At 44.7% G+C, this 25,982-nt stretch overlaps 6 protein-coding genes across 6 annotated transcripts; 3 read left to right on the top strand and 3 right to left on the bottom strand.

Moving 5' to 3' along the window:
• Positions 1-5,925: 5,925 nt before the first annotated feature.
• Positions 5,926-6,324, top strand: H6S33_013179 (uncharacterized protein; the record flags this gene model as incomplete). Its single annotated transcript, XM_044844560.1, has 2 exons — positions 5,926-6,061; positions 6,113-6,324. Coding segments are annotated over 2 exons (348 nt in total), but the record flags the coding sequence as incomplete, so codon positions are not given.
• Positions 6,325-7,958: 1,634 nt separating this feature from the next.
• H6S33_013178 (uncharacterized protein) lies at positions 7,959-8,782 on the bottom strand (the record flags this gene model as incomplete). The annotated part of the gene is made up of 4 exons (XM_044844558.1): positions 7,959-8,153; positions 8,225-8,355; positions 8,531-8,636; positions 8,690-8,782. The coding sequence occupies 4 exons, from the start codon at positions 8,780-8,782 to the stop codon at positions 7,959-7,961; spliced, it is 525 nt and encodes a 174-aa protein (XP_044694887.1).
• Positions 8,783-14,406: 5,624 nt separating this feature from the next.
• On the top strand, positions 14,407-14,715 carry H6S33_013177 (uncharacterized protein; the record flags this gene model as incomplete). The annotated part of the gene is made up of 1 exon (XM_044844557.1): positions 14,407-14,715. The coding sequence occupies one exon, from the start codon at positions 14,407-14,409 to the stop codon at positions 14,713-14,715; it is 309 nt and encodes a 102-aa protein (XP_044694886.1).
• A 1,574-nt stretch (positions 14,716-16,289) lies between these two features.
• On the bottom strand, positions 16,290-17,265 carry H6S33_013176 (uncharacterized protein; the record flags this gene model as incomplete). The annotated part of the gene is made up of 2 exons (XM_044844556.1): positions 16,290-16,950; positions 17,213-17,265. 2 exons carry the CDS (start codon positions 17,263-17,265, stop codon positions 16,290-16,292), a joined length of 714 nt encoding a protein of 237 aa, XP_044694885.1.
• A 4,947-nt stretch (positions 17,266-22,212) lies between these two features.
• On the top strand, positions 22,213-22,497 carry H6S33_013175 (uncharacterized protein; the record flags this gene model as incomplete). The annotated part of the gene is made up of 1 exon (XM_044844555.1): positions 22,213-22,497. The coding sequence occupies one exon, from the start codon at positions 22,213-22,215 to the stop codon at positions 22,495-22,497; it is 285 nt and encodes a 94-aa protein (XP_044694884.1).
• A 294-nt stretch (positions 22,498-22,791) lies between these two features.
• H6S33_013174 (uncharacterized protein) lies at positions 22,792-24,898 on the bottom strand (the record flags this gene model as incomplete). Its single annotated transcript, XM_044844554.1, has 8 exons — positions 22,792-22,916; positions 22,994-23,087; positions 23,193-23,504; positions 23,563-23,613; positions 23,717-23,848; positions 23,931-23,990; positions 24,285-24,510; positions 24,582-24,898. 8 exons carry the CDS (start codon positions 24,896-24,898, stop codon positions 22,792-22,794), a joined length of 1,317 nt encoding a protein of 438 aa, XP_044694883.1.
• Between the last annotated feature and the right edge of the window lie 1,084 nt (positions 24,899-25,982).

Below are 25,982 nucleotides of genomic sequence, written 5' to 3'. Positions count from 1 at the left end.
GGTCGGTTGAGGGTGGACATGGCGTCTGGTGCGGATTACGACGCAACGTAATCCTAGGGAGTTGGGTAGCGAGTATTCCGCAGGGTACGGGAGATGGTCATAGGGGCTGGTAGGTTAATGAGTGAGAGGGGTTGGAGAAACTTACAGTAGTTTAGGTCTAGCGGTGGGAAGGTCGGAGAAGTGAGATGGCCTCCTTATAAAGGAAGAGAAAATAGTACTTGAATAGCAATAGCCAGCGTAGATTACCTAAGCCTTTGCGTACCAAAAGAAAGAGAAGAAAAGAGAGAGAAAAAGAATAGAATCGAGGGCAAAGCCCTTTAATATACATAAAGAAAGCTTAGCAATCACAAATCTCAAGTAACTCATACCCTTAAAATCGACGGAAACTTCTAGAAATCCATAGAAGTTTTCTGATCAATTCGACCCTTTGTAACCTACTATATTATTCAATCGATCTATGAAATCGGACAAGGTTTTAGGATCTGAATTGGGTTACACTGAGAACGTTCAAGCAATTGAGTGCTATACTGATCGCCAGTCAGCTTGAATATGACATTCTCAATCAAAAGCATTCATAATCCTAATTCTAAAGGCTTGGGGGAATTTGGGCGCATACTGTTACTAGGTAGGTGAGGTGGAACAGATATTATCTTACGGACATCGTCAAATTCCTACCCTTTTACAAAATACAAAATATCAGGATACATGTTATAAAGACTGTTATCAATTAAAACAATGAGTTTTAGAGATAAATGCTGAATATTGTTCACTCTCAAGTTCAGAATATGAGCATAGATTGTATATATTTCCGAATGGATTGGAAAGCCGCAACCTCGTGTTTTGGGAGAAGATATTTTGCAAACCGTAGTGCAGTATTCAATCTATTCAATATTGATCCAGAACCTGGTATACCAATCAAGCCATCAAATACATTGAGTATCAATTTCAGTATTTTACTGTGCCAATAAATATTCATAGCTTTCAAACCTTCATGAACGATTGTAACAAATGAGAATTTGAATTTCTGATATACTCGCTGTCCTGATACATACCCATCAAAGGATTGTAAATAATACAAAAGGTTTTGTTCGTCAATAACTGTTAAATTTGCTGTTCTGATGAGAATGTATCTAATATGTACCGGAATATAATTCTTCTGAGATTGCTATAATCTGATTGGTTGACAGTGACAGGGGTGTTTTGTAAGCACGACACATCAAATTCGTGTGTTTGGTGCAGTTACCCTGCCCGATTTTGTTCTGTTACCCTGCCTATTTTGAGATGGTTACCCTACCCGATTAGTGCGGTTGCTCTGCCTGCTCTGAGCCGTTACCCTACCTTTTTTGTGCGTAACCCTACCTTTTTTGGGCGTTACACTACCTTTTTTGGGCGTTACCCTGCCTGCTCAGGGCCGTTACCCTACCTATTTTCCTGCCAAGCCCAAACCCTAACCCTGACCTTACCTATGAGACCAGCCCAACCAACGGAACCCTTTATGATTAAATAATAAATATAGCTATTTAGTAGTCAAATATGAGCAGAATAGGCGAGAGAGACGAACAGTAGTTGGCGGGGAGTGCGAAGAGGGAGAGAGAAGACCAGTAAGAGGGGAAGAGGAGGTGCCAGTGTGGTGGAGGAACGGTGAAGGAAGCTGGAATATATCAGAGCTGGCACTGGAGCTGGCATTGGAGCTGGCACAGGAGCTGGCATCGAGGCGAACGCCGGAGTAGTCACTCGAGCGGTCACCGGAGCGGACACAAGAGCGGGAAGACGAGCAGGAACATGAGCGGGAACAGGGGTGGGCACAAGAGCGGGCACAGGAGTGAGGGTTAGAGCTGGCACCGTAGCTGGCACCGGAGCGGATACTGGAGCGGGTACCGGAGCTGCCACCGGAGCGGCATCAGAGCTGGTACTGGAGCTGGAAGCGAAGCGGGCACTGGAGCTTGCAGAGAAGTGGACACTGGAGCTGGCATGTATCTGAGCTGGCACTGGAGCCGGTATCTAATGGAGCTGGCACTGGAGTGGGCATTAGAGATGGTATTCGGGCAGCTCCAGCTAGAGCTGGTATATATTTGAGCCGACACCGAAGCTGACAGTGGGGCTGACCTTAATTTTAACTCGCACTGGAGCTGGCATTGAAAATCGGAAATAGATCTCCAGAGCAAAATTTAGGCATTTATGTGACATGGCCGGGAAAACAGAACATGAGACGGCAAAGACAAAATTAACTAATTACTGGAGGTGCCTAGATACTACACATAGGTGGGAGAGAAGGGGACCTCGTGGTCGCGAGGTGGTGCACCTCTAGTAAGTATGAACCAATTATTAATGATATCAACCAAGTTCACTGCTAATTACTGATTCGAATATTTTCCTGACAGGTATCGACTCCTATTTAGTATTCAACCATCATACAGAAAGCGTTTCTTATCGGTATACACTTTACTTGCCATTCCGATTTGTATGCATACGTATCAAGCGATTGCCAAAAATTCTCACAAATCTTATTTAGTATTCCTAATTTACATTCTGTCACAACAAGTGTGCATACAAATCGAATCATAGCAAACCATACCAACAAATCTCAATTTCAAACTGTGATGCAGTTTCTGTTTCGATTGATATTATACCTCTCAAGCTGTCACAAACAGTAGTAACCAATTTCACCTTTAGTGTTTGCTTTACATATTGTCCTAGTAGATATGCATATCTATCCAGCGATTCAATATTGCTCAGTAGTGTCTAGAACAATAATCCTATATAACCCGAAGACTGGTAATTGCAACCTTCATGGTTACGTATCGGAATTAGAATGTAGGACAGAATACTGAAGTGACACTTTTCTATCTATTTTTCTTCAGGTCGTTGTTATTCTATTGGTACAAAATACAATGTTCGGTCAAAATGAAATACAGTGTATTTGGTGGTGGTCGAAACCTGGATGTGAGTAGTTAGGGTTAGGAGCGTTGAAAGTTGGTTTGGTTACGTGCACAAAATACAATCTTCTGTCAAAATGAAATACTTGAATGTGTATTTGGTGGTGGTTGAAACCTGAATATGGGTAGTTGAAGTTATGAGCGTTCAAATCTGAATTGGTTACATGTACAAAATACAATGTTCGGTCAGAATGAAATACAATGTGTATTTGGTGGTGGTTGAAACCTGGATGTGGGTAGTTATGGTTACGAGCCTTGAAAGTTGGTTTGCTTACGTGTACAACATACAATCCTCGGTCAAAATGAAACACTTGAATGTGTATTTGGTGGTGGTTGGAACCTGGATGTGGGTAGTTAGGGTTACGAGCGTTGAAGTGGGATTTTGGTTAGGGTTAGAGAATACGGTTTTCGGTCAAAATGAAATGCATGAATCTGTATTACGAGGTGGTTTAAACCTGGCTGTTGGCGGTTAGGGTTACGAGCGTTGAAAGTTGGTTTGCTTACGTGTACAAAATACAATGTTCGGTCAAAATGAAATACAGTGTATTTGGTGGTGGTCGAAACCTGGATGTGGATAGTTAGGGTTAGGAGCGTTGAAAGTTGGTTTGGTTACGTGTACAACATACAATCCTCGGTCAAAATGAAACACTTGAATGTGTATTTGGTGGTGGTTGGAACCTGGATGTGGGTAGTTAGGGTTATGAGCGTTCAAATCTGAATTGGTTACGTGTACAACATACAATCCTCGGTCAAAATGAAATACAATGTGTATTTGGTGGTGGTTGAAACCTGGATGTGGGTAGTTAGGGTTACGAGCGTTGAAAGTTGGTTTGCTTACGTGTACAAAATACAATCCTCGGTCAAAATGAAATACTTGAATGTGTATTTGGTGGTGGTTGGAACCTGGATGTGGGTAGTTAGGGTTACGAGCCTTGAAGTGGGATTTTGGTTAGGGTTAGAGAATACGGTTTTCGGTCAAAATGAAATGCATGAATCTGTATTACGAGGTGGTTTAAACCTGGCTGTTGGCGGTTAGGGTTACGAGCATTGCCATCTGGTTCGGTTAGGTGTGCAAAATAGAATTTTCGGCAGAAATGAAATACATAAATCTGTATTTGGTGGTGGTTTGTACCTGGCTGTTGGCGGTTAGGGTTACGAGCGTCGAAGTGGTATTCGCCCAATGCGGTAACCCGGGGTTCAGAATCCTAAATGCGTGTATTTCATCGAACCGCAAGATGGGGAAACACGGGATGATTCAGTTTTGAACGCTGTCATGATTATAGGATAGAGAATGCACGCTCGGTACGGTGCAGTTGTCGATTGTTGTGAGTCTCGGTGATGGAGTGAACCAGGACGGGTCGCCAAGACTCACAGTGAGTTACCCTACTCAACGGCCCCCACCCACCACCTCCGCCCCCGCAATCACGACCACGACCCCCTGTACGCGCATACCTGATGATGGGAATGGACTCGGGTCGTCCTGTTCGACCCATAGCCACGGAGCCCGGAATTGTGGGGCGACGGTTCCCGGGCAACCTCAAAATCCTGTCCGACATTCGACTACTAGACTGCAACAATACACAATATGGAATGTCGGTCATGGATCGTCACTCACATATTGGGTTGCAGGTATTGCACATAGCGTTGTTTGAGATTGAAATCCGATTTGGTGTTACAAAACACACCGGGCGGTAACCTGGAGGTCAGAATCCGAGTTGGCGTGAGAAGACACAGCGGAGACAAGAAGTGGGATTCGCCCGATGCGGTGACCCGCAGTTCGGAATCCGAAATTTATGTATTCCATCGAAGCAGAGGATGGGGAAACGCGGCATCATTGAATTTCGTGCGCCATCATGATCGTGGGCTCGAGACGGTGCGTTCGGTGCCATGCAGTCATCGATCGTTGTACCCGCCCGGTGAGTGGCGGTGCCGGGAGTGAACCAGGATGGGTCGCCAAGACTCACAGTGAGTTACCCTACTCAACAGCCCCCAACCACCACCTCCGCCCCCGCAATCACGACCACGACCCCCTGTACGCGCATACCTGATGATGGGAATGGACTCGGGTCGTCCTGTTCGACCCATACCCACGGAGCCCGGAATTGTGGGGCGACGGTTCCCGGGCAACCTCAAAATCCTGTCCGACATTCGACTACTAGACTGCAACAATACACAATATGGAATGTCGGTCATGGATCGTCACTCACATATTGGGTTGCAGGTATTGCACATAGCGTTGTTTGAGATTGAAATCCGATTTAGTGTTAGAAAACACACCGGGCGGTAACCTGGAGGTCAGAATCCGAGTTGGCGTAAGAAGACACAGCGGAGACAAGAAGTGGGATTCGCCCGATGCGGTGACCCGCAGTTCGCAATCCGAAATTTATGTATTCCATCGAAGCAGAGGATGGGGAAATGCGGCATCATTGAATTTCGTGCGCCGTCATGATCGTGGGCTCGAGACGGTGCGTTCGGTGCCATGCAGTCATCGATCGTTGTACCCGCCCGGTGAGTGGCGGTGCCGGGAGTGAACCAGGATGGGTCGCCAAGACTCACAGTGAGTTACCCTACTCAACAGCCCCCAACCACCACCTCCGCCCCCGCAATCACGACCACGACCCCCTGTACGCGCATACCTGATGATGGGAATGGACTCGGGTCGTCCTGTTCGACCCATACCCACGGAGCCCGGAATTGTGGGGCGACGGTTCCCGGGCAACCTCAAAATCCTGTCCGACATTCGACTACTAGACTAACCCCAAAGCCAAACCCAACAGTTGAGTTAAAAAAACCCAAGCCACTGAATCAGTTGGGTGCTGGTGAGCACAATGTCCACCTCAAACAAATATGTTCACCAAATCCATCAAAGACATCAGTTGGGTTGGGTAAAAGATAAAGAGTTGATGACAAGGATGGTGTTAGTGAAATTGGTGTTGCTGTAGGTATTACACTTTGCTGCTGTTTTAATAATTTGACTAACATCATATAGAATAAACAGGTCAAACTCCAAACACCCAAACCCATACCCAAAACAGTGGGACCTACGTCAGTTGTTAAAACACAAAGTCAAGTGAGTAGTAGTACCATTGATGATAAGGTTCTCATGGAAGCTATGTTTAGTGGTGGTATGTATTTCACCTCCAATTGAGATTTATTATAGACTAATAATATTCCAGCATCAGGTGTTAGAGACTTGATTAATTCCACTTTGAGGGCAAAGTTTCAGGAGTTTGACCTGGAGAAAAAAAGGCTGGTGTTGGAGAAGATTGAGTTGCAGGGGAAATTGGATACTATGAGTGAGCAGGTGCAAAGATTACAGGAGCAAGTTAATACTTTGGAGGAGATTTCTTTTCCACCTGAATTCATGGAAAGACTTGGTACCTTGTAAATTGGTTTTAATATTCTATTTCATATTTCGTATTTCATATTTGAATCTTGGGTATTTTTTATTAGTTAGCTATTTTTTGGATTTACGTAGGTTTTGTTTTTTCTTATTGGGTTTTTATATTGTTTTTAAATTAAATTTCATTTTATACTTAAATGATTGATTCAAATATGTGTCTATATTGAATTTCATTGAATTAAATGAATTAATTCGTGAAATAATACGTATTAAGTAGTTTTATAAATTTGAAATAATACATATTATGTAGGATTATTTCCCTGAGTCTTTAAATTAATTCAATTTCTCTTACTTATGGATTGTGATTTATTTATGGAAATAATACGTATTTCTTTATTTCCGTTTCACTATCATGCATAACACATATTCCATATTGGAAATATTGCGTATTTAGTATTATAATACATATTCAGGTTTATTAAATCACTTTTGGTTTCTGTTGTTAATATATATTTGCGGCTTCAATCTGCTGAAATGTTTACGGAATATACACTCGTGTCATTTTTTTTTAATTGAATTATACGTCGGGGAATAATTGAATTAATAAAAAAATTCGCGGCCAAATTTTTCAGTTGAGGGTAAACTCTGTTTGAGTTTTGCGAACTATAAGGAGTTGAAGATTTGGATGGGAACATCGGCTAATGAAATTGGCAATACTACAAAAGCTTTCGGATTCAATTTGGAACTTTTTCTTACTTTGGATTTATTAATATTACTCCGGGATTTATAAGAATGTTGTTAACAAGTAATATATACTACATCAGCAAACGGTTCCAACTTGACCGAAGGCACGGGAGACATGGGAGATCTCCGGAGATACCCGCCAATCTTTAATTCTCTGTAGGGGTTTGAGCACCTGACTAATCGTCCGGAGACTTGTCAATGGTTCGGGAGGTTCTCCCGAGCGCTTTGGGCGTTATCGGGATGCTATACGAGATTTGTACTTCTGTCTCACGATAGCAGATACAGATTTTTGGAAGCCTCAGCAAGCCATCCCGAGAACGAGTGACATCTCTGATACTCACTGGAGGACGATTCTTATCCCCTGTCCCTATGCCATACCGGTAGTGATCCTATAGTAAGATAATCACATATACGTATTTACAGAAACACACTTCTCACAATCTCCTGCGCTAGTAGGAAAACTGTTTACCCTATCCTAAACCCTCCCGAGGGATCAGAAAGGTGTCCTAAACTGTCCTGAGCCAATAAAAAAACTATTCACCCCTTCCCATGCAATGTTGAGGTCATGTCGAGCCCTCCTATACTCTCCTGAGCTATTAAGAAAATTATTCAACTCAACTCACACCCTCCCGAAAGATAAGCGAGCCGTCCAATGCTCCTCTGAGCCATTAAAAAAAAAAAATTCAACCCCTCTCACACCCTCCTGACATATAGGGAGCCATCTCATTCTCTCTTGAGCACCCAGCCGCTCTCCTGACGTCTCAGGAGAACCTCCGAACAGACTCTAACAAGGCTCATTGGGACTTAGTAACCCAAACCCAAACACATAGTAATATATCAGCATATAAAATTTCTGATGGAGCGTAGAGACAATGTATTTATTTATCCATATCCACGAAAGGAATTCCTACCGCTTATTCCTCCTATGCCCTTGGTTAGGCTTCAGAAGGCATTGGTGTAATATCTACTGCCTCACTTAGCCCCTCTACCCTATCAACTAGCCATAGTGATACACCAATGTTGTCCACGTTGCTATGCTCGACCGTAGCTCTGTCTCCCTGAGCCTTTCGATGGGCTTTTGCAGCCCTCCACGCCATGATATCTACTGCCAATGCCTCATCATCTTCCTTCTACCCCACCTTCGATATCAACTCCCTGGGCCTTCGTACTTCCTCAACCTATATAGTAATGTTATTAGTACGTTCAGCACCATGTGTAGTTGCATAGGGATGTTGACCTTCTCTTCAATCGTTTCTCGTATTACTTCTAGAGTGCCGACTTGGTTCTGTACACTTCTCTTCTTCCATGTATCCATCATCCTAGAATACGTTCCTTGACATTGACAAGTCAGCAGGAGCCTTTCACAGGGCTGGAGAGGCCTTAAACATGATATCCATATTCTGGCTCGGGTTGAAGTGCACACCTTCTACGTAATCTCCATTCGTCCAACATCAGAGAACAAACCAGATTCCGATACAGACCAGGCATATGAATGCCGGAGAAATACCATCGACGAAATCAGGATCCTTTGCATCACGCATCTTGTCGCCTTTGTAATACTTCAGAAATATCACGTACAGGATTTCTGGAGCCCAGAAGTGCCAACGGCCTCCCTGAAGTCTGTTAGAGCCTTCTAAAATGCTAACCAAAGACAAGAAATGTTTACCGAATAGTTGTCAGGGTCATTGATGAGATGGTCCTTTTCGAGTAGATAATTGACTTTGGTGGCCCATTTCTCAGCTGTAAGAAGCTCATTCATCCCATACAGGATGCACTTCGCTATATAGTCTTTGACAGCATAAATAAGGTGTTATCTCACTCGTGAAGATACGATTTGAACCTAGTCGTATAAGCAAGGGCTCCCTGAGCCTTATGGAAGGCTTTAAACCTACTCAGGCCTGTTCTAGTACTTTTAGTCAGATTTAAAGTGGTATTAAAATGATCGCTTGCTTCTGCCCAAAATTTTCGAATATTAACAATAAGAGAGTCAGGTTGTGGTCAAGGTTCCTCAAGCATTGTATAACACCCGAGAAGCTTTCCGATGTATTTAATTATTAGCTTGTATTCTGGCAACTTGCTATACGACCTGCCAACTGACTCCGGCCCAGGTGTTCCATGCACGGATGGGAAACCATGATATTGGGTAGCCGGAGGGGTACGATATGACTGTGAAGCCGCTGGTGTACGATAAAGCTCATGCTCATGTCATAAGGTGCTTAACGAACGAACCGAGGAATTTGGAGATGTAAAGATTGCTCTCTCGAAAGCTTGCCCGGCCCTCTGGGGGTGCTGTTGCATCGTCGGTTTGGGTGGATTAACTGCATCACGATTGCCACACTTGCACGATAAGTATAGACAAATCAAAGAGTATAGTGGGCACATACCTGCGTTATTTTCACCGGTATAGACGAAGAAGCAATTGCTTCTTCTACTGGCCTACTTGATCTCTTACGGGAGGCTACAAGATCCCTAACGGAGGCTACAGGAGCCTCCACTGCTCTTTTCCTGAGCCGTGATCCCTATCTTGGGGGAGCCTGAAAATGTCTTCATTCTGGGCGAGTCTGAGATAGTATTCATCCTGAGGGGGGCGTTTGTAATGATCGGTTAGATGGTGGTGGTAGTGGAGAGGGCCTACGTTCAGAGAGGGGACTTAGTGTTAGTCGGGGTGGAGCTAGGATTGGTGGTGGAGGTGGGAGAATCTCATCTCCAGGTTCATCCTCATCATAGTCAACCACATAGTCATAGTCATCTTCATATATCTACAGGGCAGCGTCGTCCTCCTCTGAATGATCGTTAAGTCTGACCCACCCACATGAGGAGTATTCCACCACTGCTTGGCCCTCAGGATAGCTATCAAAGCTCTCTACAAAGCTCGGTGGGCCGTTACCAAAATCTGTGTCCACCTCTGTTGTCGATCCAGAAACTATAGAGTTTATAGAATCGAAAGAGCTGGCCGCACTGGAAACACTCATTGCACCCGGTAAGCGTTTATTAACAGAAGACGAAATTGAAGCACGCTGACTGGGTCTATCGGGAACTGAACGTTTCTGTTATTTTGGTCTGGGAGGCATGCTTGCCGTGGTGGTAGTGGAGCAGAATATGCATCCCGAAAACCTTCACAAAGGCCCTCGGGGCCTCTACTATATAATACCCGAAAATCACTGGTAACTGCCTCGAGGAATCAACTCCGCTGTCAATAATGGGTACTTTTAGTTTATTGCCAGCGGCTTCGATTTCTTTTTTGTATTTGAGGACTTTGGTAGCTGCGGTTGTGAATATTGATTCTAGGATATAGTTATCTTTGTTCGTTTTCTGGTTGGTGATGAGTTGGCAGTCAGGATCTTGGATTTTGGAGTTGATTTTGGTTCTGACATCGGGGGGGGGGTGATTAGCGGATCCTTGCTTGTCTCGATAACGAGTTCCCCATTGATTTTTGTGATTTCTGGTTTAAACAGTGGGTCATCTTTAGGTTTTTGTTTCTGCTTGTTGGTGACTGTTGTGAATTCACTCCCTGTATCTTGGGCGGCGGCGACAGCTTATGATTCGTGTTCGCTGCTGAATTAGGTTGGGCAGGGGGCACAGATATTTCAAGTTTCTTGCCTTTGTGTAATGGGGTGAGTCGGCTTGCAGCTGGAGCTGGGGGGGCTGTGATCGGTCTGTGGTGGTTGGAATCGTTCTGTTGGGTCTGGTTCATTGAGGAGGTTTGGTGTAGTAGCCAGTGGAGTTTCTCGTTTATTATGTCAAGGTTCTTAGTTATTTCGAACATTTGTTTTGCTGGGATGTCGAGGGTGTGTTTCAGAGCCCCATTTTGCTGGAAGATGAGTTCCTTGCTGGCAGTGTTATCGTGGTTGATCTGGTTGATGTTTTGTTTGATCCGTTCAATAGCGATGGTGAGGGCGTTACTAACTACCCATAACATATAGTTCAGGTCTATTCTGGCGTTTGATTCCTGGAGGACAATCCTTGAGTGGATGTAGTAATATCGGGGTGTGTATGGTTCATTGTATGGGGCGTGTTCTGCGAAGATGAAGAATGGTTCATTGTTGAGTTGGATTTGTTCAATGATAGTAGATTGAGTTGATTGAACTTGTTGGGTTTCGGTGAAACGTGGTGGGGTGAAAATCCCTGTGGGTAGGGTTCTCACAAAGGAGAAGTTCAGGAAGCCTTGCTGGGACGTGATGGATATCCTGAATCGGTTGAGGGCAGGGGAGACTTGTGAAAGTCTTCTTTTCCTGCCTGCAGTACTCGGTGGGGTAGAGGGGCGTAAGGGGGTTGGGTATGCCAGGTTATAAGTTTTTGCTACAGTCACGAAGGTTGTTTTCCTTTGTGAAGCAAGGGGTTTGAGACGGATAAGAGATCACAATTCAGGGACCAGAGTGTCAATAACTTAGCGTACAAACACATGTGCGATAAGATTTTAGTATATTGTGCGGTCTATTGACATACAGGATCCTGTTTGCAAAACGTTTTTATCGGTTTTGTTAGGATTGTAAGTTGTCGATGTTATATATTAGAAGTTAGTTTATGAGTATATTTAAAAAATTTGTTTAGGTTTCGTGGTTAGCGGCTCTCAGATAAAACTGACATGTTTTAAAAGAATTAAGTTTTTGGGTCGGAAAAATATAATCCAGTAAGTTACCAGAAGTAATCCATTTGCTTAGTAATTTTGACCAACCCTAACAAGGGGATATTGGGTTGCAGGTATTGCAAATAGCGTTGTTTGAGATTGAAATCCGAATTAGTGTTAGAAAACACACCGGGCGGTAACCTGGAGGTCAGAATCCGAGTTGGCGTAAGAAGACACAGCGGAGACAAGAAGTGGGATTCGCCCGATGCGGTAACCCGCAGTTCGGAATCCGAAATTTATGTATTCCATCGAAGCAGAGGATGGGGAAACGCGGCATCATTGAATTTCGTGCGCCGTCATGATCGTGGGCTCGAGACGGTGCGTTCGGTGCCATGCAGTCATCGATCGTTGTACCCGCCCGGTGAGTGGCGGCGCCGGGAGTGAACCAGGACGGGTTGCCAAGACTCACAGTGAGTTACCCTACTCAACAGCCCCCAACCACCACCTCCGCCCCCGCAATCACAACCACGACCCCCTGTACGCGTATATCTGATGATGGGAATGGACTCGGGTCGTCCTGTTGAACCCATAACCATGGAGCCCGGAATTGTGGGGCGACGGTTCCCTGGCAACCTCAAAATCCTGTCCGACATTGGCCTACTAGATGGGGTGTCGATCATGGAATGTCACTCACATATTGGGTTGCAAGTATTGAAATCCGAATTAGGAATCGATGAGTATTCAATGGTGGTTTGAACCTGAACGTTGCTGGTTAGGTTTACAAGTGTTGCAATCTGGTTCAGTTGGGTATACAAAATACAATTCTCGGTCAAAACGAAATACATAAATCTGTATTTGGCGGTGGTTTAAACCTGGATGCGGCTGGTTAGGGTTACGAGCGTCGAAGTGGGATTTTGGTTAGGGTTAGAGAATACGGTTTTCGGTCAAAATGAAATGCATGAATCTGTATTACGTGGTGGTTTAAACCTGGCTGTTGGCGGTTAGGGTTACGAACGTTGCCATCTGGTTCGGTTAGGTGTGCAAAATAGAATTTTCGGCAGAAATGAAATACATAAATCTGTATTTGGTGGTGGTTTGTACCTGGCTGTTGGCGGTTAGGGTTACGAGTGTCGAAGTGGTATTCGCCCAATGCGGTAACCCGGGGTTCAGAATCCGAAATTCGTGTATTTCATCGAACCACAAGATGGGAACACGGCATGATTCAGTTTTGAACGCCATCATGATTGTAGGATAGAGAATGCACGCTCGGTACGGTGCAGTTGTCGATTGTTGTGAGTGTCGGTGATGGAGTGAACCAGGATGGGTCGCCAAGACTCACAGTGAGTTACCCTACTCAACAGCCCCCAACCACCACCTCCGCCCCCGCAATCACGACCACGACCCCCTGTACGCGTATATCTGATGATGGGAATGGACTCGGGTCGTCCTGTTCAACCCATAGCCATGGAGCCCGGAATTGTGCGGCGACGGTTCCCAGGCAACCTCAAAATCCTGTCCGACATTGGCCTACTAGAGGTTACCTGAGCTAACACTCAACAGCCCCCACCCACTACCTCCACTCCAGATATCACAATCATGTTACTTTTTACCCACATACCTGACGATGGTGATATATTCTATTTTTTTTGGCCAACGTATAGCAACGGAATCGGGAATTATTCGGCTACGGTTCTCGCCTAACCTCAGAATCCTGTCCTAAGATGCCGTAGCAGAATGGTTTCTGTACAACCACCAACCATTACGATCAAATCTTAACGCCCAAAATCACCTCAGGTCTACAAACTCACACCGGTGCTTCTGGACAAAATCCGGCCTCATTCAGCTTCAGACCCTAAGTAATTCTCCTCGGAGGAGGCTGTGGATCACACCTTCGGTAAGACAGTAGACCGAAACCTAACTTTGACACATGGTGATGTCTTTTAGAAAAAAAGATGCTACATCCCAAATCACCGAGAGCTCAAACCAAAAATCATGAGCGCCCTACATGATTCGAAGCCCACAAGCCACATGGGTCAATTCAAAACTGCAGAGCATCTTCGGGCACTGTTCTTTTGCCCAAAGATGGACAATGATATGGGAGAATACGTATGGAGTTGCGATACATGTCAAAGCAATAAAAGCTCCAGTCATGAAAACCACAGGATACTACCACATTTAGAGGTCCCCAATACTCCTTGCAGCTCCATCTCGATGGACTTTTTCGTTAGTTTGCCAGAATCTGAAGCCTATACCCGTATCGGGGTTATTGTTGAACGCTTTACAAAAATCACCTACTTCATACCGCTCAAGACCGAGGCAACAATCAAGGAACTTTCGCATATATTCCTTCAAGAAATATGCCGACTACATGGACTATCCGAAGTAATCATTTCTGATCGGGACTTCAGATTCGAAAGCAAGTTCTGGCATTCATTGATCAAGCTTCTCTGAGTCAACCTTTCTCTGTTTACAGCATATTGTCCTCAAGATGACAGGTGAACTGAGAGGGTCAATCAAACGCTAGAGCAATATTTCAGAAACTTTTGATCCTACCAGTAGGACGATTGGGCAGGGTTACTGCCGCTTGCACAGTACGCCTACAAAACGGCAACCCAAAAATCCATTAAAGCATCTCAGTTCTACGCGAACTATGGGTTCGAGCCTGATTCCGATTGGCATTCGCATACAAGGAAGCTGGACAATGCCAATGTTTCCAGTGCCGTACTAAAGTTCAAGTGGAAAGCTCTTTGGAAAACTATGAGGACTGATATTTTAAGGCACAGGCCCAGCAGAAGAAATGTTATGACTAGAAGCATATGAAAGCTCCAGAACCTGAAGATGGGGATAAGGTGATGATGGACCGACGCAATATGGTTGCCAATCGACCCTCAAGTAAGCTTGACTACAAGAAACTATGTCTCTTTGAGGTTGATGAGAAACTTGTTGTTGCGTTCTACAGGCTGAAGCTTCCCTCTCAATGGAATATTCATGATGACTTCCAAATATTTCTGCTGGAGTCCTATCGGGGACTGAGATACCCTCGACGCACTGAAGTCCCTCCTACTCCAGATGAGGTCGAAGGAGAATACAGTCATGTTCTCCGAGAAATAGCTAATAGCCGATGACAACATGCTAGGCATCAGAACATGTTTGTAGAGTATCGCATTGTTTGGGAGGGCTATCGTTCGGAAGACTCCTGGGAACCATATGAAATTCTGCAAGGAAGAGCCGATGAGGCCCTGAAAGTATTTCATCAAAAATACCCGCAAAAACCTCGGAAAATACGGGGAAACTTTAGGGATCCTCAAAACACGGCGTGAGTAGCTCTGTATCCCAGAAGAAATCCGGGAACAAAAACCAACTCTCCTGTACCAGGTTTTTCATCGGTCTGACAGAGTTCGGATACCATTTTTCCCTGAAAACAATGCAAGAAATGATAGAAAACCGAAGCGTGAGGAAACCCGCGTAAAAAAGACAAGGGAAAAAGAGAGATTCTTGCTAACATCGAAATCTCCACTAGTGGAACGGAAGGTTCTACGACAACAGTGGAGAATATGTCATTTTCTTTGTTTTAAAAGGCATTTCATGTTAGAGTTTTCTTTCTCTGATGGAAATAGAAACAGAGATGTAATTTGTACGTAATCACCAATAGAGCTACAGTTTTTCTTTTATGCCAAATACTAATGTTCCAGTAACACTACAGTAGACTCAAAACGAGTCTACAATAGAGGGGAGTAATGTAACAAGGCCACTATCAGACTGTTACAAGAGAACCTATTCCATCAGTTAAGCCACCGACCCAAAGTAACAGCAGCTTGTTCTTCATCGACGCGTGAAGATTAGGGCAGTTAGGCTCCTACCTTTATTGGTATAGAGGACAGTGATCTCAATGAGTAAGAAGTCTTACAAGTCAACAATAGGGGGCTGGGCAAGCCTGGAACAGAAGAACAAAGATGGCTGATAGAACAGGGAACCCCGGACGGCAGTTCCATACCTAGTCAGTCAAATCTTTCAGGTTTCATATATCTCCAACCGATGCTCAAAGACCATGCTTTAGCACGACAGGAATGATTCTGGCGGTGTCCCGGAGCTAATGGAAAATCTAATTCCAAAAACACGTTTTAATCCCCAACACTAACTTCCGGAGTGTCAAACTGTCGGAATGCTCCTGTTTTGCTCCGGAGCATCTTTGGGGAGTGGGAGTGCGACTCAAGCTACTAAAGCAAAACTTCGGTTTACAAACCCCCAAATCGGTTCTAATAAAGTTAGAATAACCAATTATTATCTGGTCGGCTGTTTCCAATAGTTCTTGAAATTCCAACCACAGATTTCGGCAAATTGAATGATTTGACTCGGACAGAAGTTCATCCAAGGTTTCGTAGTTACTCTCCTCTCCCCTGATAGAAAATAGTTGCTGTACCCCTGACTATCAATAGGCAGACTGTCAGTCGGAAAAAGAACTTGAGCAAATGCGCCATATTCCTATAAGGCACTCGGTGTTGGCCCAGGTTGGCCTCTCATCATCAACGGATCTTTATTAGAGAGGAGACCCCTTAAAGTTATAATTTTCTAGACTTGAGAACGTTCAAACATACAAACTGCCATTATCTTCTTTCTGAACGTGTATCATCAAAACTCGCTCTCTTTATTTACACTATTCGAAAGAAAGTCACGGTTGTGCGTCATCATAGCATGTCAGTTACATTTGGTTATCGATTGTCACTAAAATGGTCGCATATGCTTCCACCATATTTGGTCTGTCCGTTCGATATGTCATGACGTCTCTAAAGTTGTCCAACAATCTTTCCGGCAATTCATCAATCTTGACTCCTTTGTTGTAATGCAAGTGGGACACGTTTCTGATGAACTGTGAGTAGTAGGTGGGAAAGTCTCCTTTGCCTTGCCTCAGGGGGACGAGTTGGCGGTAGTTGGTACTTCGAGTGTTTAGTTCTCTAAATGACCCTTCCATGTAGGCGACGAAGAAGGTGACAGAGGAAAAGAAGTCAGCAGGATTGGCGTTAACAAGTTGTATTACCTGATCAAGGACTCTTACCTCCAAAGAGCTGACCGCATGGATAACCTTTGCTGTTCCATTGCGGAACCGATTATGGTTGACTTCGTGCTTCATTCGGAGTTGGGTAACGAATCCGGAGATTTTAGTCCAGATGCCATCAAACTTTTCGGGGAAAGTTTCAGACCCAAAGGTGGAGACAGTGGTCGGTGCAGTAGCAACGAAAACGGGGACAGGAATATTGAGGGCATGGGCAGTGTGGTCAACATTGACATCAAGGTTGACCTGTATTACTTGCTCTTCCAGGTAGTCAATGGTTTTGTGGACGGCAGAGAGCAGTGTACAAGCACTATCCCTCTCGTGTCGGATGCGTTAAAACATAGTAGGGAGGTGGTCAAACAGGGCAGCAGTATTCTATTCGTACTGATGGTTAAACTACTCGATTTTGTTAGATGAGACCTATGTAGGTCGGTTGAGGGTGGACATGGCGTATGGTGCGGATTACGACGCAACGTAATCCTAGGGAGTTGGGTAGCGAGTATTCCGCAGGGTACGGGAGATGGTGATAGGGGCTGGTAGGTTAATCAGCGAGAGGGGTTGGAGAAACTTACAGTAGTTTAGGTCTAGCGGTGTTAAGGTCGGACAAGTGACATGGTCTCCTCATAAAGGAAGAGAAAATAGTACTTGAATAGCAATAGCCAGCGTAGATTACCTAAGCCTTTGCGTACCAAGAGAAAGAGAAGAAAAGAGAGGGAAAAAGAATAGAATCGAGGGCAAAGCCCCTTAATATACATAAAGAAAGCTTAGCAATCACAAATCTCAAGTGACTCATACCCTTAAAATCGACGGAAACTTCTAGAAATCCATAGAAGTTTTCTGATCAATTCGACCCTTTGTAACCTACTATATTATTCAATCGATCTATGAAATCGGACAAGGTTTTAGGATCTGAATTGGGTTACACTGAGAACGTTCAAGCAATTGAGTGCTATACTGATCGCCAGTCAGCTCAAATATGACATTCTGAATCAAAAGCATTCATAATCCTAATTCTAAAGGCTTGGGGGAATTTGAGCGCATACTGTTAATAGGTAGGTGAGGTAGAACAGATGTTATCTTGCGGACATCGTCAAATTCCTACCCTTTTACAAAATACAAAATATCAGGATACATGTTATAAAGACTGTTATCAATTAAAACAATGAGTTTTAGAGATAAGTGCTGAATATTGTTCACTCTCAAGTTCAGAATATGAGCATAGATTGTATATATTTCCGAATGGATTGGAAAGCCGCAACCTCGTGTTTTGGGAGAAGATATTTTGCAAACCGTAGTGCAGTATTAAATCTATTCAATATTCATCCAGAACATGGTATACCAATCAAGCCATCAAATATATTGAGTATCAATTTCAGTATTTTACTGTGCCAATAAATATTCATAGCTTTCAAACCTTCATGAACAATTGTAACAAATGAGAATTTGAATTTCTGATACACTCGCTGTCCTGATACATACCCATCAAAGGATTGTAAATAATACAAAAGGTTTTGTTTATCAATAACTGTTAAATTTGCTGTTCTGATAAGAATGTATCTAATATGTACTGGAATATAATTCTTCTGAGATTGCTACAATCTGATTGGTTGACAGTGACAGGGGTGTTTTGTAAGCACGACACATCGAATTCGTGTGTTTGGTGCAGTTACCCTGCCCGATTTTGTTCTGTTACCCTGCCTATTTTGAGAGTTTACCCAACCCGATTAGTGCGGTTGCCCTGCCTGCTCTGAGCCGTTACCCTCCCTATTTTCCTGCCAAGCCCAAACCCTAACCCTGACTTTACCTATGAGACCAGCCCAACCAACGGAACTCTTTATGATTAAATAATAAATATAGCTATTTAGTAGTCAAATATGAGCAGAATAGGCGAGAGAGACGAACAGTAGTTGGCGGGGAGTGCGAATAGGGAGAGGGAAGACCAGTAAGAGGGGAAAAGGAGGTGCCAGTGTGGTGGAGGAACGGTGAAGGGAGCTGGAATATATCAGAGCTGGCACTGGAGCTGGCATTGGAGCTGGCACAGGACCTGGCATCGAGGCGAATGCCAGAGTAGTCACTCGAGCGGTCACCGGAGCGGACACAAGAGTGGGAAGACGAGCAGGAATATGAGCCGGAACAGGGGTGGGCACAAGAGCGGGCACAGGAGTGAGGGTTAGAGCTGGCACCGGAGCTGGTACCGGAGCGAGTACTGAAGCGGGTACCGGAGATCCCACCGGAGCGGGCATCAGAGCTGGTACTGGAGCTGGAAGCGAAGCGGGCACTGGAGCTTGCAGAGAAGCGGGCACTGGAGCTTGCAGAGAAGCGGACACTGGAGCTGGCATGTATCTGAGCTGGCACTGGAGCCGGTATCTAATGGAGCTGGCACTGGAGTGGGCATTAGAGATGGCATTCGGGCGGCTCCAGCTAGAGCTGGCATATATTTGAGCCGACACCGAAGCTGACACTGGGACTGACCTTGATTTTAGCTCGCACCGGAGCGGGCATTAGAGCTGGCACTGGACTTGGCATTGAAAATCGGAAATAGATATCCAGAGCAATATTTAGGCATTTATGTGACATGGCCGGGAAAACAGAACATGAGACGGCAAAGACAAAATTAACTAATTACTGGAGGTGCCTAGATACTACACATAGGTGGGAGAGAAGGGGACCTCGCGGTCGCGAGGTGGTGCACCTCTAGTAAGTATGAACCAATTATTAATGATATCAACCAAGTTCACTGCTAATTACTGATTCGAATATTTTCCTGACAGGTATCGACTCCTATTTAGTATTCAACCATCATACAGAAAGCTTTTCTTATCGGTATACACTTTACTTGCCATTCCGATTTGTATGCATACGTATCAAGCGATTGCCAAAAATTCTCACAAATCTTATTTAGTATTCCTGATTTACATTCTGTCACAACAAGTGTGCATACAAATCGAATCATATCAAACCATACCAACAAATCTCAATTGCAAACTCTGATGCACTTTCTGTTTCGATTGATATTTATACCTCTCAAGCTATCACAAACAGTAGTAACCAATTTCACCATTAGTGTTTGCTTTACATGCTGTCCTAGTAGACATGCATATCTATCCAGTGATTCAATATTGCTCAGTAGTGTCTAGAACAATAATACGATACAGCCCAAAGACTGGTAATTGCAACCTTCATGGTTACGTATCGGAATTAGAATGTAGGACAGAATACTGAAGTGACACTTTTCTATGTGTTTTTCTTCAGGTCGTTGTTATTCTATTGGTACAAAATTCAATTTTTAGTCAAAATGTAACAGATCAGTGTGTATTTGGTGGTAGTTGAAACCTGGTTGTGGGTAGTTAGGGTTACGAGCGTTGAAAGTTGGTTTGGTCACGTGTTCATAATACAATCTTCGGTAATCTGAAATATATCAATGTGAATTTGGTGGTGGTTGAAACCTAGTTGTGGGTAGTTAGGGTGACGAGCGTTGAAACTTAGTAAAGCGGTGACCTGGGGTACAGAATCCGAAAGCGTAAGAAGACACAGTGGAGACAAATAGTGGGATTCACCCAATGCGGTAATCTGGAATTCAGAATCCGAAATATATGTCTTCCATCAAAGCAGAGGATGGGGAAACCCGGCATCATTGAATTTCATATGCCGTCATGATCGTGGGCTCGAGACGGTGCATTCAGTGTCATGCAGTCATCGACCGTTGTACCTGCCCGGTTAGTAGCGGTACCGGGAGTAAACAAGGACTGGTTGACAAGACTCACCGTGAGTTACCCTACTCAACCGCCCCCAACCATCACCTCCGCCTCCGCAATCACAACCACGACCCCCTGTACGCACATACCTGATGATGGGAATGGACTCGGGTCGTCCTGTTCGACCCATAGCCACGGCGCCCGGAATTGTGGGGCGACAGTTCCCGGGCAACCTCAAAATCCTGTCCGACATTCCACTACTAGAGATAGTAGGTGGGGGAGCAGCAGCAACGGGGACAGAGACGCCGGGAGCGGGGGCAGCGTGAGCGACATTGAGGTCGAGGTTGAGTCGGGTTACCTGCTCATCAAGGTTGTCGATGGTTTCATTGGCGGTGTCGAGTTGTGTACAAGTGGTATTCCTCTCGAGGCAGATATGTTGAACAAGGACGGCGATGTGGTTAAATAAGGTAGCAGCGTCGACCTCATACTGCCGTTTAAATTCCTCTACATCGTTGGGTAGGGCCAATGTAGGTGGGTCGGGAGTGGACATTTCGTACGGTGCGGCTGACGACGCAACGTAATCTCAAGGGCGCGAGTAGCCAGTATTCCGCAGGGTACGAAAGGGGTAATAGAGGTCGGTGTCGGAACTCACGATGGGGTTCCTAAGGGACTATAGCGTCGGTAAGGGTCAACGTGGCAAGGGGCAAGGGGCAGCAAAGCGGTGGTCTTCTCGATTAAAGAAGAGGAAGATAATATTGTATAGACAGCGTAGGTACAGAAGACGTTGCGTAAAGAAAGAAAGAAAAGAAAAAGCATAAGACATAAGAACGAACCCCTCTTAATATACCCGAATGAAATCCCAGCAATGATAAATCCGAAGTGACTCATACACTAACAATCAACAGAATCCGGTAGAACCCAATACAACCCTTCTGACTAATCCAACTCCTCGTAACCCACTATATTCACTAGTCAATCCATGAAATTGGCATTATCTACTTGACTCGCGATGATACGTACCAATCCCCCTGTCGAGTATTACTACACTATACTACCGGACCAAAAAAGGGAAAGAACATTGGAAGCTCCCATACGGTACTCTGTGCATCGTTTACCTCGGATGAGCACTCAACGTACAGTGGGTACAACCCCATTTACTAGGTAGTACCAGATGCCTTGTACTCACTACTGTATCATCAGGAGCTGACGTACGGTCATTACTCTGTGGTTTGCACCAATAGGTGGAGGTGCCGTACGATGGCTCCTAACTACCCCTCCTGTATCACTAGATTCCGTGAGGTAGCTACTACGGTGTAATTCCGCCAGGTCCCGAGGGCGCCGTATGGTGATTCGTGTGACATTTTCTTCAAGGAATAGCTACTGTACGGTGACTCCTACGATATTTATTCAATGGAGCAGCTACCGTACATCTCAAGGGGGCGAGTAGTGAGTATTCTGCAGGGTACGAAGGGGGTAGTAGTGGTTGTTGTGGAATCTCGCAATAGGAGTCCTGAGGAATTCTAGTATCGGTGAGGGTCAACTGGGCAAGGGGCAGCGAAGTGGTAGTCTCCTAGAGTAAAGAAGAGGAGAGTAATATTGTATAGTAATAGACAGCTTAGGTACAGAAGACGTTGCGTAAAGAAAGGAAGGAAAGAAAAAGAACAAGAAGAACAAACGAACCCCCCCAATATACCCAAGGAAATCCCAGCGATGACAAATCCGAAGTGACTCATACATTAACAACCAACAGAATCCGGTAGAACTCAATAGAACCCCCTGACTAATCCAACTCCTCGTATCCTAGTGTATTCACTAATCGATCCATGAAAGTACGGTGTCTACCGTGACTTTTCCCTACGTATAGTAGCTGCTATACAATGGCTGCTGGGATGTTCCACCATGCCCTGCAGGTGCCATACAGCGACTCCTATAACCTTTTCTTCAAGGAACAGCTGCCATACGGTGGCTACTGCAATATTCCGCCTAGCCCCATAGGTGCCGTACGGCGATTTCTACGACGTTTTTATAGTAGTAGCTGCCGTATGATGGCTACTGCGATGCCCCGCCTGACCCCGCAGGTGCCGTACGGCGACCCCTACGATGTTTTCTTCAAGGAACAGCTGCCATACGGTGGCTACTATGTCCTTTCCCATATGCAGTAGCTGCTGTACGGTGGCTATTGCGATCTTTCACCAAGTCGTGTAGGTAGTGAATAGGAATGATAGGGTTTTCTTAGCACACGACAAGGGGAGGGTTCCCGGTGTTTCATGTCATTTCTAGAAACCAGGTCATGGACTATATATACACGGAATCAATTTCACAATGCAAACCCTTACCAATTGTAGGCCCTAGCCTCCCAAACCAAGTAGGCGTCTACACTAACTAATATTCAAATGAAACACCTAAGCTACTAACAATATGGATAATACCGAAATTTCGAATGCGTTACGCCATCGCTATTCAAATTTTTCCCCATTCTCTTCATCCTCGGGTGAAAATGAAGACTTGCCTTGATCAGGTATCCTACCCATACTACCACTTTTAATAATAGATACTGCTTGTTGTCTTTTCCTCTCGGCCTCTCGATCAACATTAGCAGCGCTACCGCTCGCCTTCGACTTTCTGAGGAGGGGAAATTTTTTAGGCAGGGACTTTCACCAAGTTTTCCCTTCGGTATCCGTGTATAATAGCGGCGGCTCTTCAAGGGGGGTTGCAGGCTCTGCAATTCGGGGTAAGCATCGCGGAATGGGGTCTGAAAACTAGTTAGTAAAACAACTTTCACTAGACAAGGAGCGGGTTTTTCAATGAGACCCATGATTCAGCAACTCAAGACTGAAATGGAAGTCGATTGCAAAACCTGGTTATTTATGCCTGGGGATCCTGGGACAGTTGGTGATGCTGGGAGAATGTGCGGCACGGGGATGATAGGTGGCATCGTGGGGATCAGGGAAGCGGAGGCAGCTGGTAAACCCGGAGGAGCCCTCTCAAACCGTTTGAGATTCAAGATAGTGTCGCTGTAAGCCGAACGCTGCTTGCTGTCAAACTTGACGAGGTGGGTGTGGTCTTCGTTCACACACACTGTTATTTCACCCTCTGGGGGGTTAAGCAGGGCGGATGTTTTAGAAACTGAAAGTTGGTATCCGCCTATTCTTTCAAATCCTTTATTAACCTAAAGATTGATGAGCCTTCAGCACGATCGAAAAACCAACTTCACACTGAAACTATACCTTTTCCGGAGTTTGTGATTTTATCGTTTCATAGAAGCTTACTATTTTCAGCTGATCCGCAAAAGTAAGAAACTCCTTAACCCTTTTTCAAACAGCGGGGAGTCAGTTTGGATTGAGTTCAAAAGGCCAAGTCTTCCGGTTTTCTTTTATCAACCATTTTTGTGAGACTTTCCACGTTGAAACCACGATGTGGGGTGCCGAAGAAGAGTGTGGCGTAGGTTGCTTTGTGTATTGCATTAATATCCGGGTCGGAAGATGGTTTCGTGTCCCGACTTTTTACCAGAGCCTTGAAATGTTAGTATGCGTCTGAACGGATAATCTATCTCTTGGGATTTGTCATTTATTTATTCTCCCATAAAGGGACATACTTGTGTAATAATGATCCCCCCGAAACTATGTCCAATGAATATGATAGGTCTACTCTGCTCCTATAGTATCAAAGATTAGCCGCCTGTTCTTCGAGCTGGTACGTATACGGCGAGCTTAAAAAGGAATAACAGCTGGCGATGTGAATTAGGGTATTCGAGATCTAGAACAGTGAAAGGAGTAGCTTGGTTATGAAGCCCTCGCCACAGTGAATTAATCTCCAATTAAAGAGATAAAATCGCGAAATTGGCCTGACCTGAAACCCGTATCCCTTTCTGAACAGACATGGAATAAATGTAGACATGACCCTTCTTTTTCTCTGTTCTACCAAGCCAATGAGAAGCCTTGATACTTACTTCGCCTGATACTCTAGCCTTCTTTAGCTCCGTCAAAAGATTGTCTCTGTAATCCTCGATCTGGTGAATACCAGGACTATCCAGCTTTGAGTTGTAACCAAAGATCATGGTTCGACAGTTCGGTAAGTCTTTTTGAAGGAAGTCTTGCAGCCACATTCTGCGTAAATTCCCCCTCCCTCGCCACGATCCGAACGCATGGCCGGCAATACTTGTCACTGCTACAATACTAGACATAAGGTTAGTTTTTGTATCATTTCATACGAGTGAATCAAGCCAGGTAGTTCAGTAGTATCCTACTCTGCAGAGATGTCTGCTTTATGCGGCGTAGCGTATAGTTGAGCAAGTCCGTAAAAGTTCATATCGATGTTCAAGTCGTCACACCCAGCCATCTCAACCTGGTGATCGGATTTGTGACCCTCAATCATATCCTTCAAGTAGGATGGCGGGCCTTGTCCGAATTCCACAATAGCGACTTTTGTGGCAGGATCAGAACAACATGGAGAGATGGCTTTTATATTGATAATATCCTCTTGTTTCAACCCAAGAGCCTCCCGTAACGTATTGGTGTCAGTTTGGGGCGGGAGCCCCGAGATGCGAAAAACCTTCGACGCCATATCTTTTCGTTGTATGAAGATGACGGGGAGCTTGATTTTGGAATAGTACGTGGGAATTAAGGCTTCGGCTCTTGCTGTAATATATAATGGTTCTCTCGGTCTCTACCTCCGCATACTTGGGCGGGGTGTGCATCGTGTTCCCTCTGCCGAGGGGGGTTGCCAGATGCATCATTTTGTTACTTATGCACAAAGGTATGTAGGCACATAAATGTGATACTGGAACGCGATTGGATTAATAGAGCGCCCAGCTGTATACTAGACTAACATTTCAGGAAATGCGCAGTTTTGGTACTCTACTTTATTATGTAGGTACAAGTATGACTCCAAGACTTGCTGCAGCATACTTGTACGTATGCGGAGCTGCGCATGCATAGATAGAACTACATTTCAATTGTGCCAGTCGCTGGATAACACATATTAATAGAATAAGTAGAGTACCTACATACGTACGTACAGATTCTACCGAAATCTATATATTTCCAGGCTTTAGTAAAATGGACCACGGCGTAATTGGGCTTCATCCCTCTCCCCACACACATATACATTGTACTCGTAATCTTTTAACGTTTTCGGGCTGGATCCACTTGGTCTACATACATGTATGTACCACCAAGATATGGACCCAATCCAATCCTGAAACGTAAAACAACTACGAGTACACACACATAAAGCTTGGCCAAACAACCTTTGCGTAATAGTCTAAACAAGAACGATAGAAGCCTTCAATTCTTCCTCCTCCGCAGGAGTACCGTCCTCATTGGCACGGGTGTCGGTTGGTTGATGTGTGATGAAGAAAACTGGTCCAAGAGCTAGAAGTTATATAAGTGGCCAATCTTTTTAGGTTTGGTTTATAGCTGTTTCACTAGTGTTCCGATCGAAGGGCAAAGCGTCCATCTATATACCCGCCCGGTCAGAGGTGCACGTTGTCGGTACTATAGGCATAATAATCACCTTCGACACCTTACAATATTTATCGTGGGTTCTATGCGTGTTTGTCACGATTTGATTTGATTCGATTTGACCTCAATGAAAGTTTGATTTGGTTTATTAGTTGTAAGAAATTGATTTAAACCGCAATAGAAAT

This window comes from Morchella sextelata, assembly GCF_020137385.1.
Source record: "Morchella sextelata strain SCLS chromosome Unknown scls_9, whole genome shotgun sequence".
NCBI classification, from domain to species: domain Eukaryota; kingdom Fungi; phylum Ascomycota; class Pezizomycetes; order Pezizales; family Morchellaceae; genus Morchella; species Morchella sextelata.
Note: the sequence above shows the minus strand (reverse complement) of the source record. Positions and strands in the feature narration are given on the sequence as shown.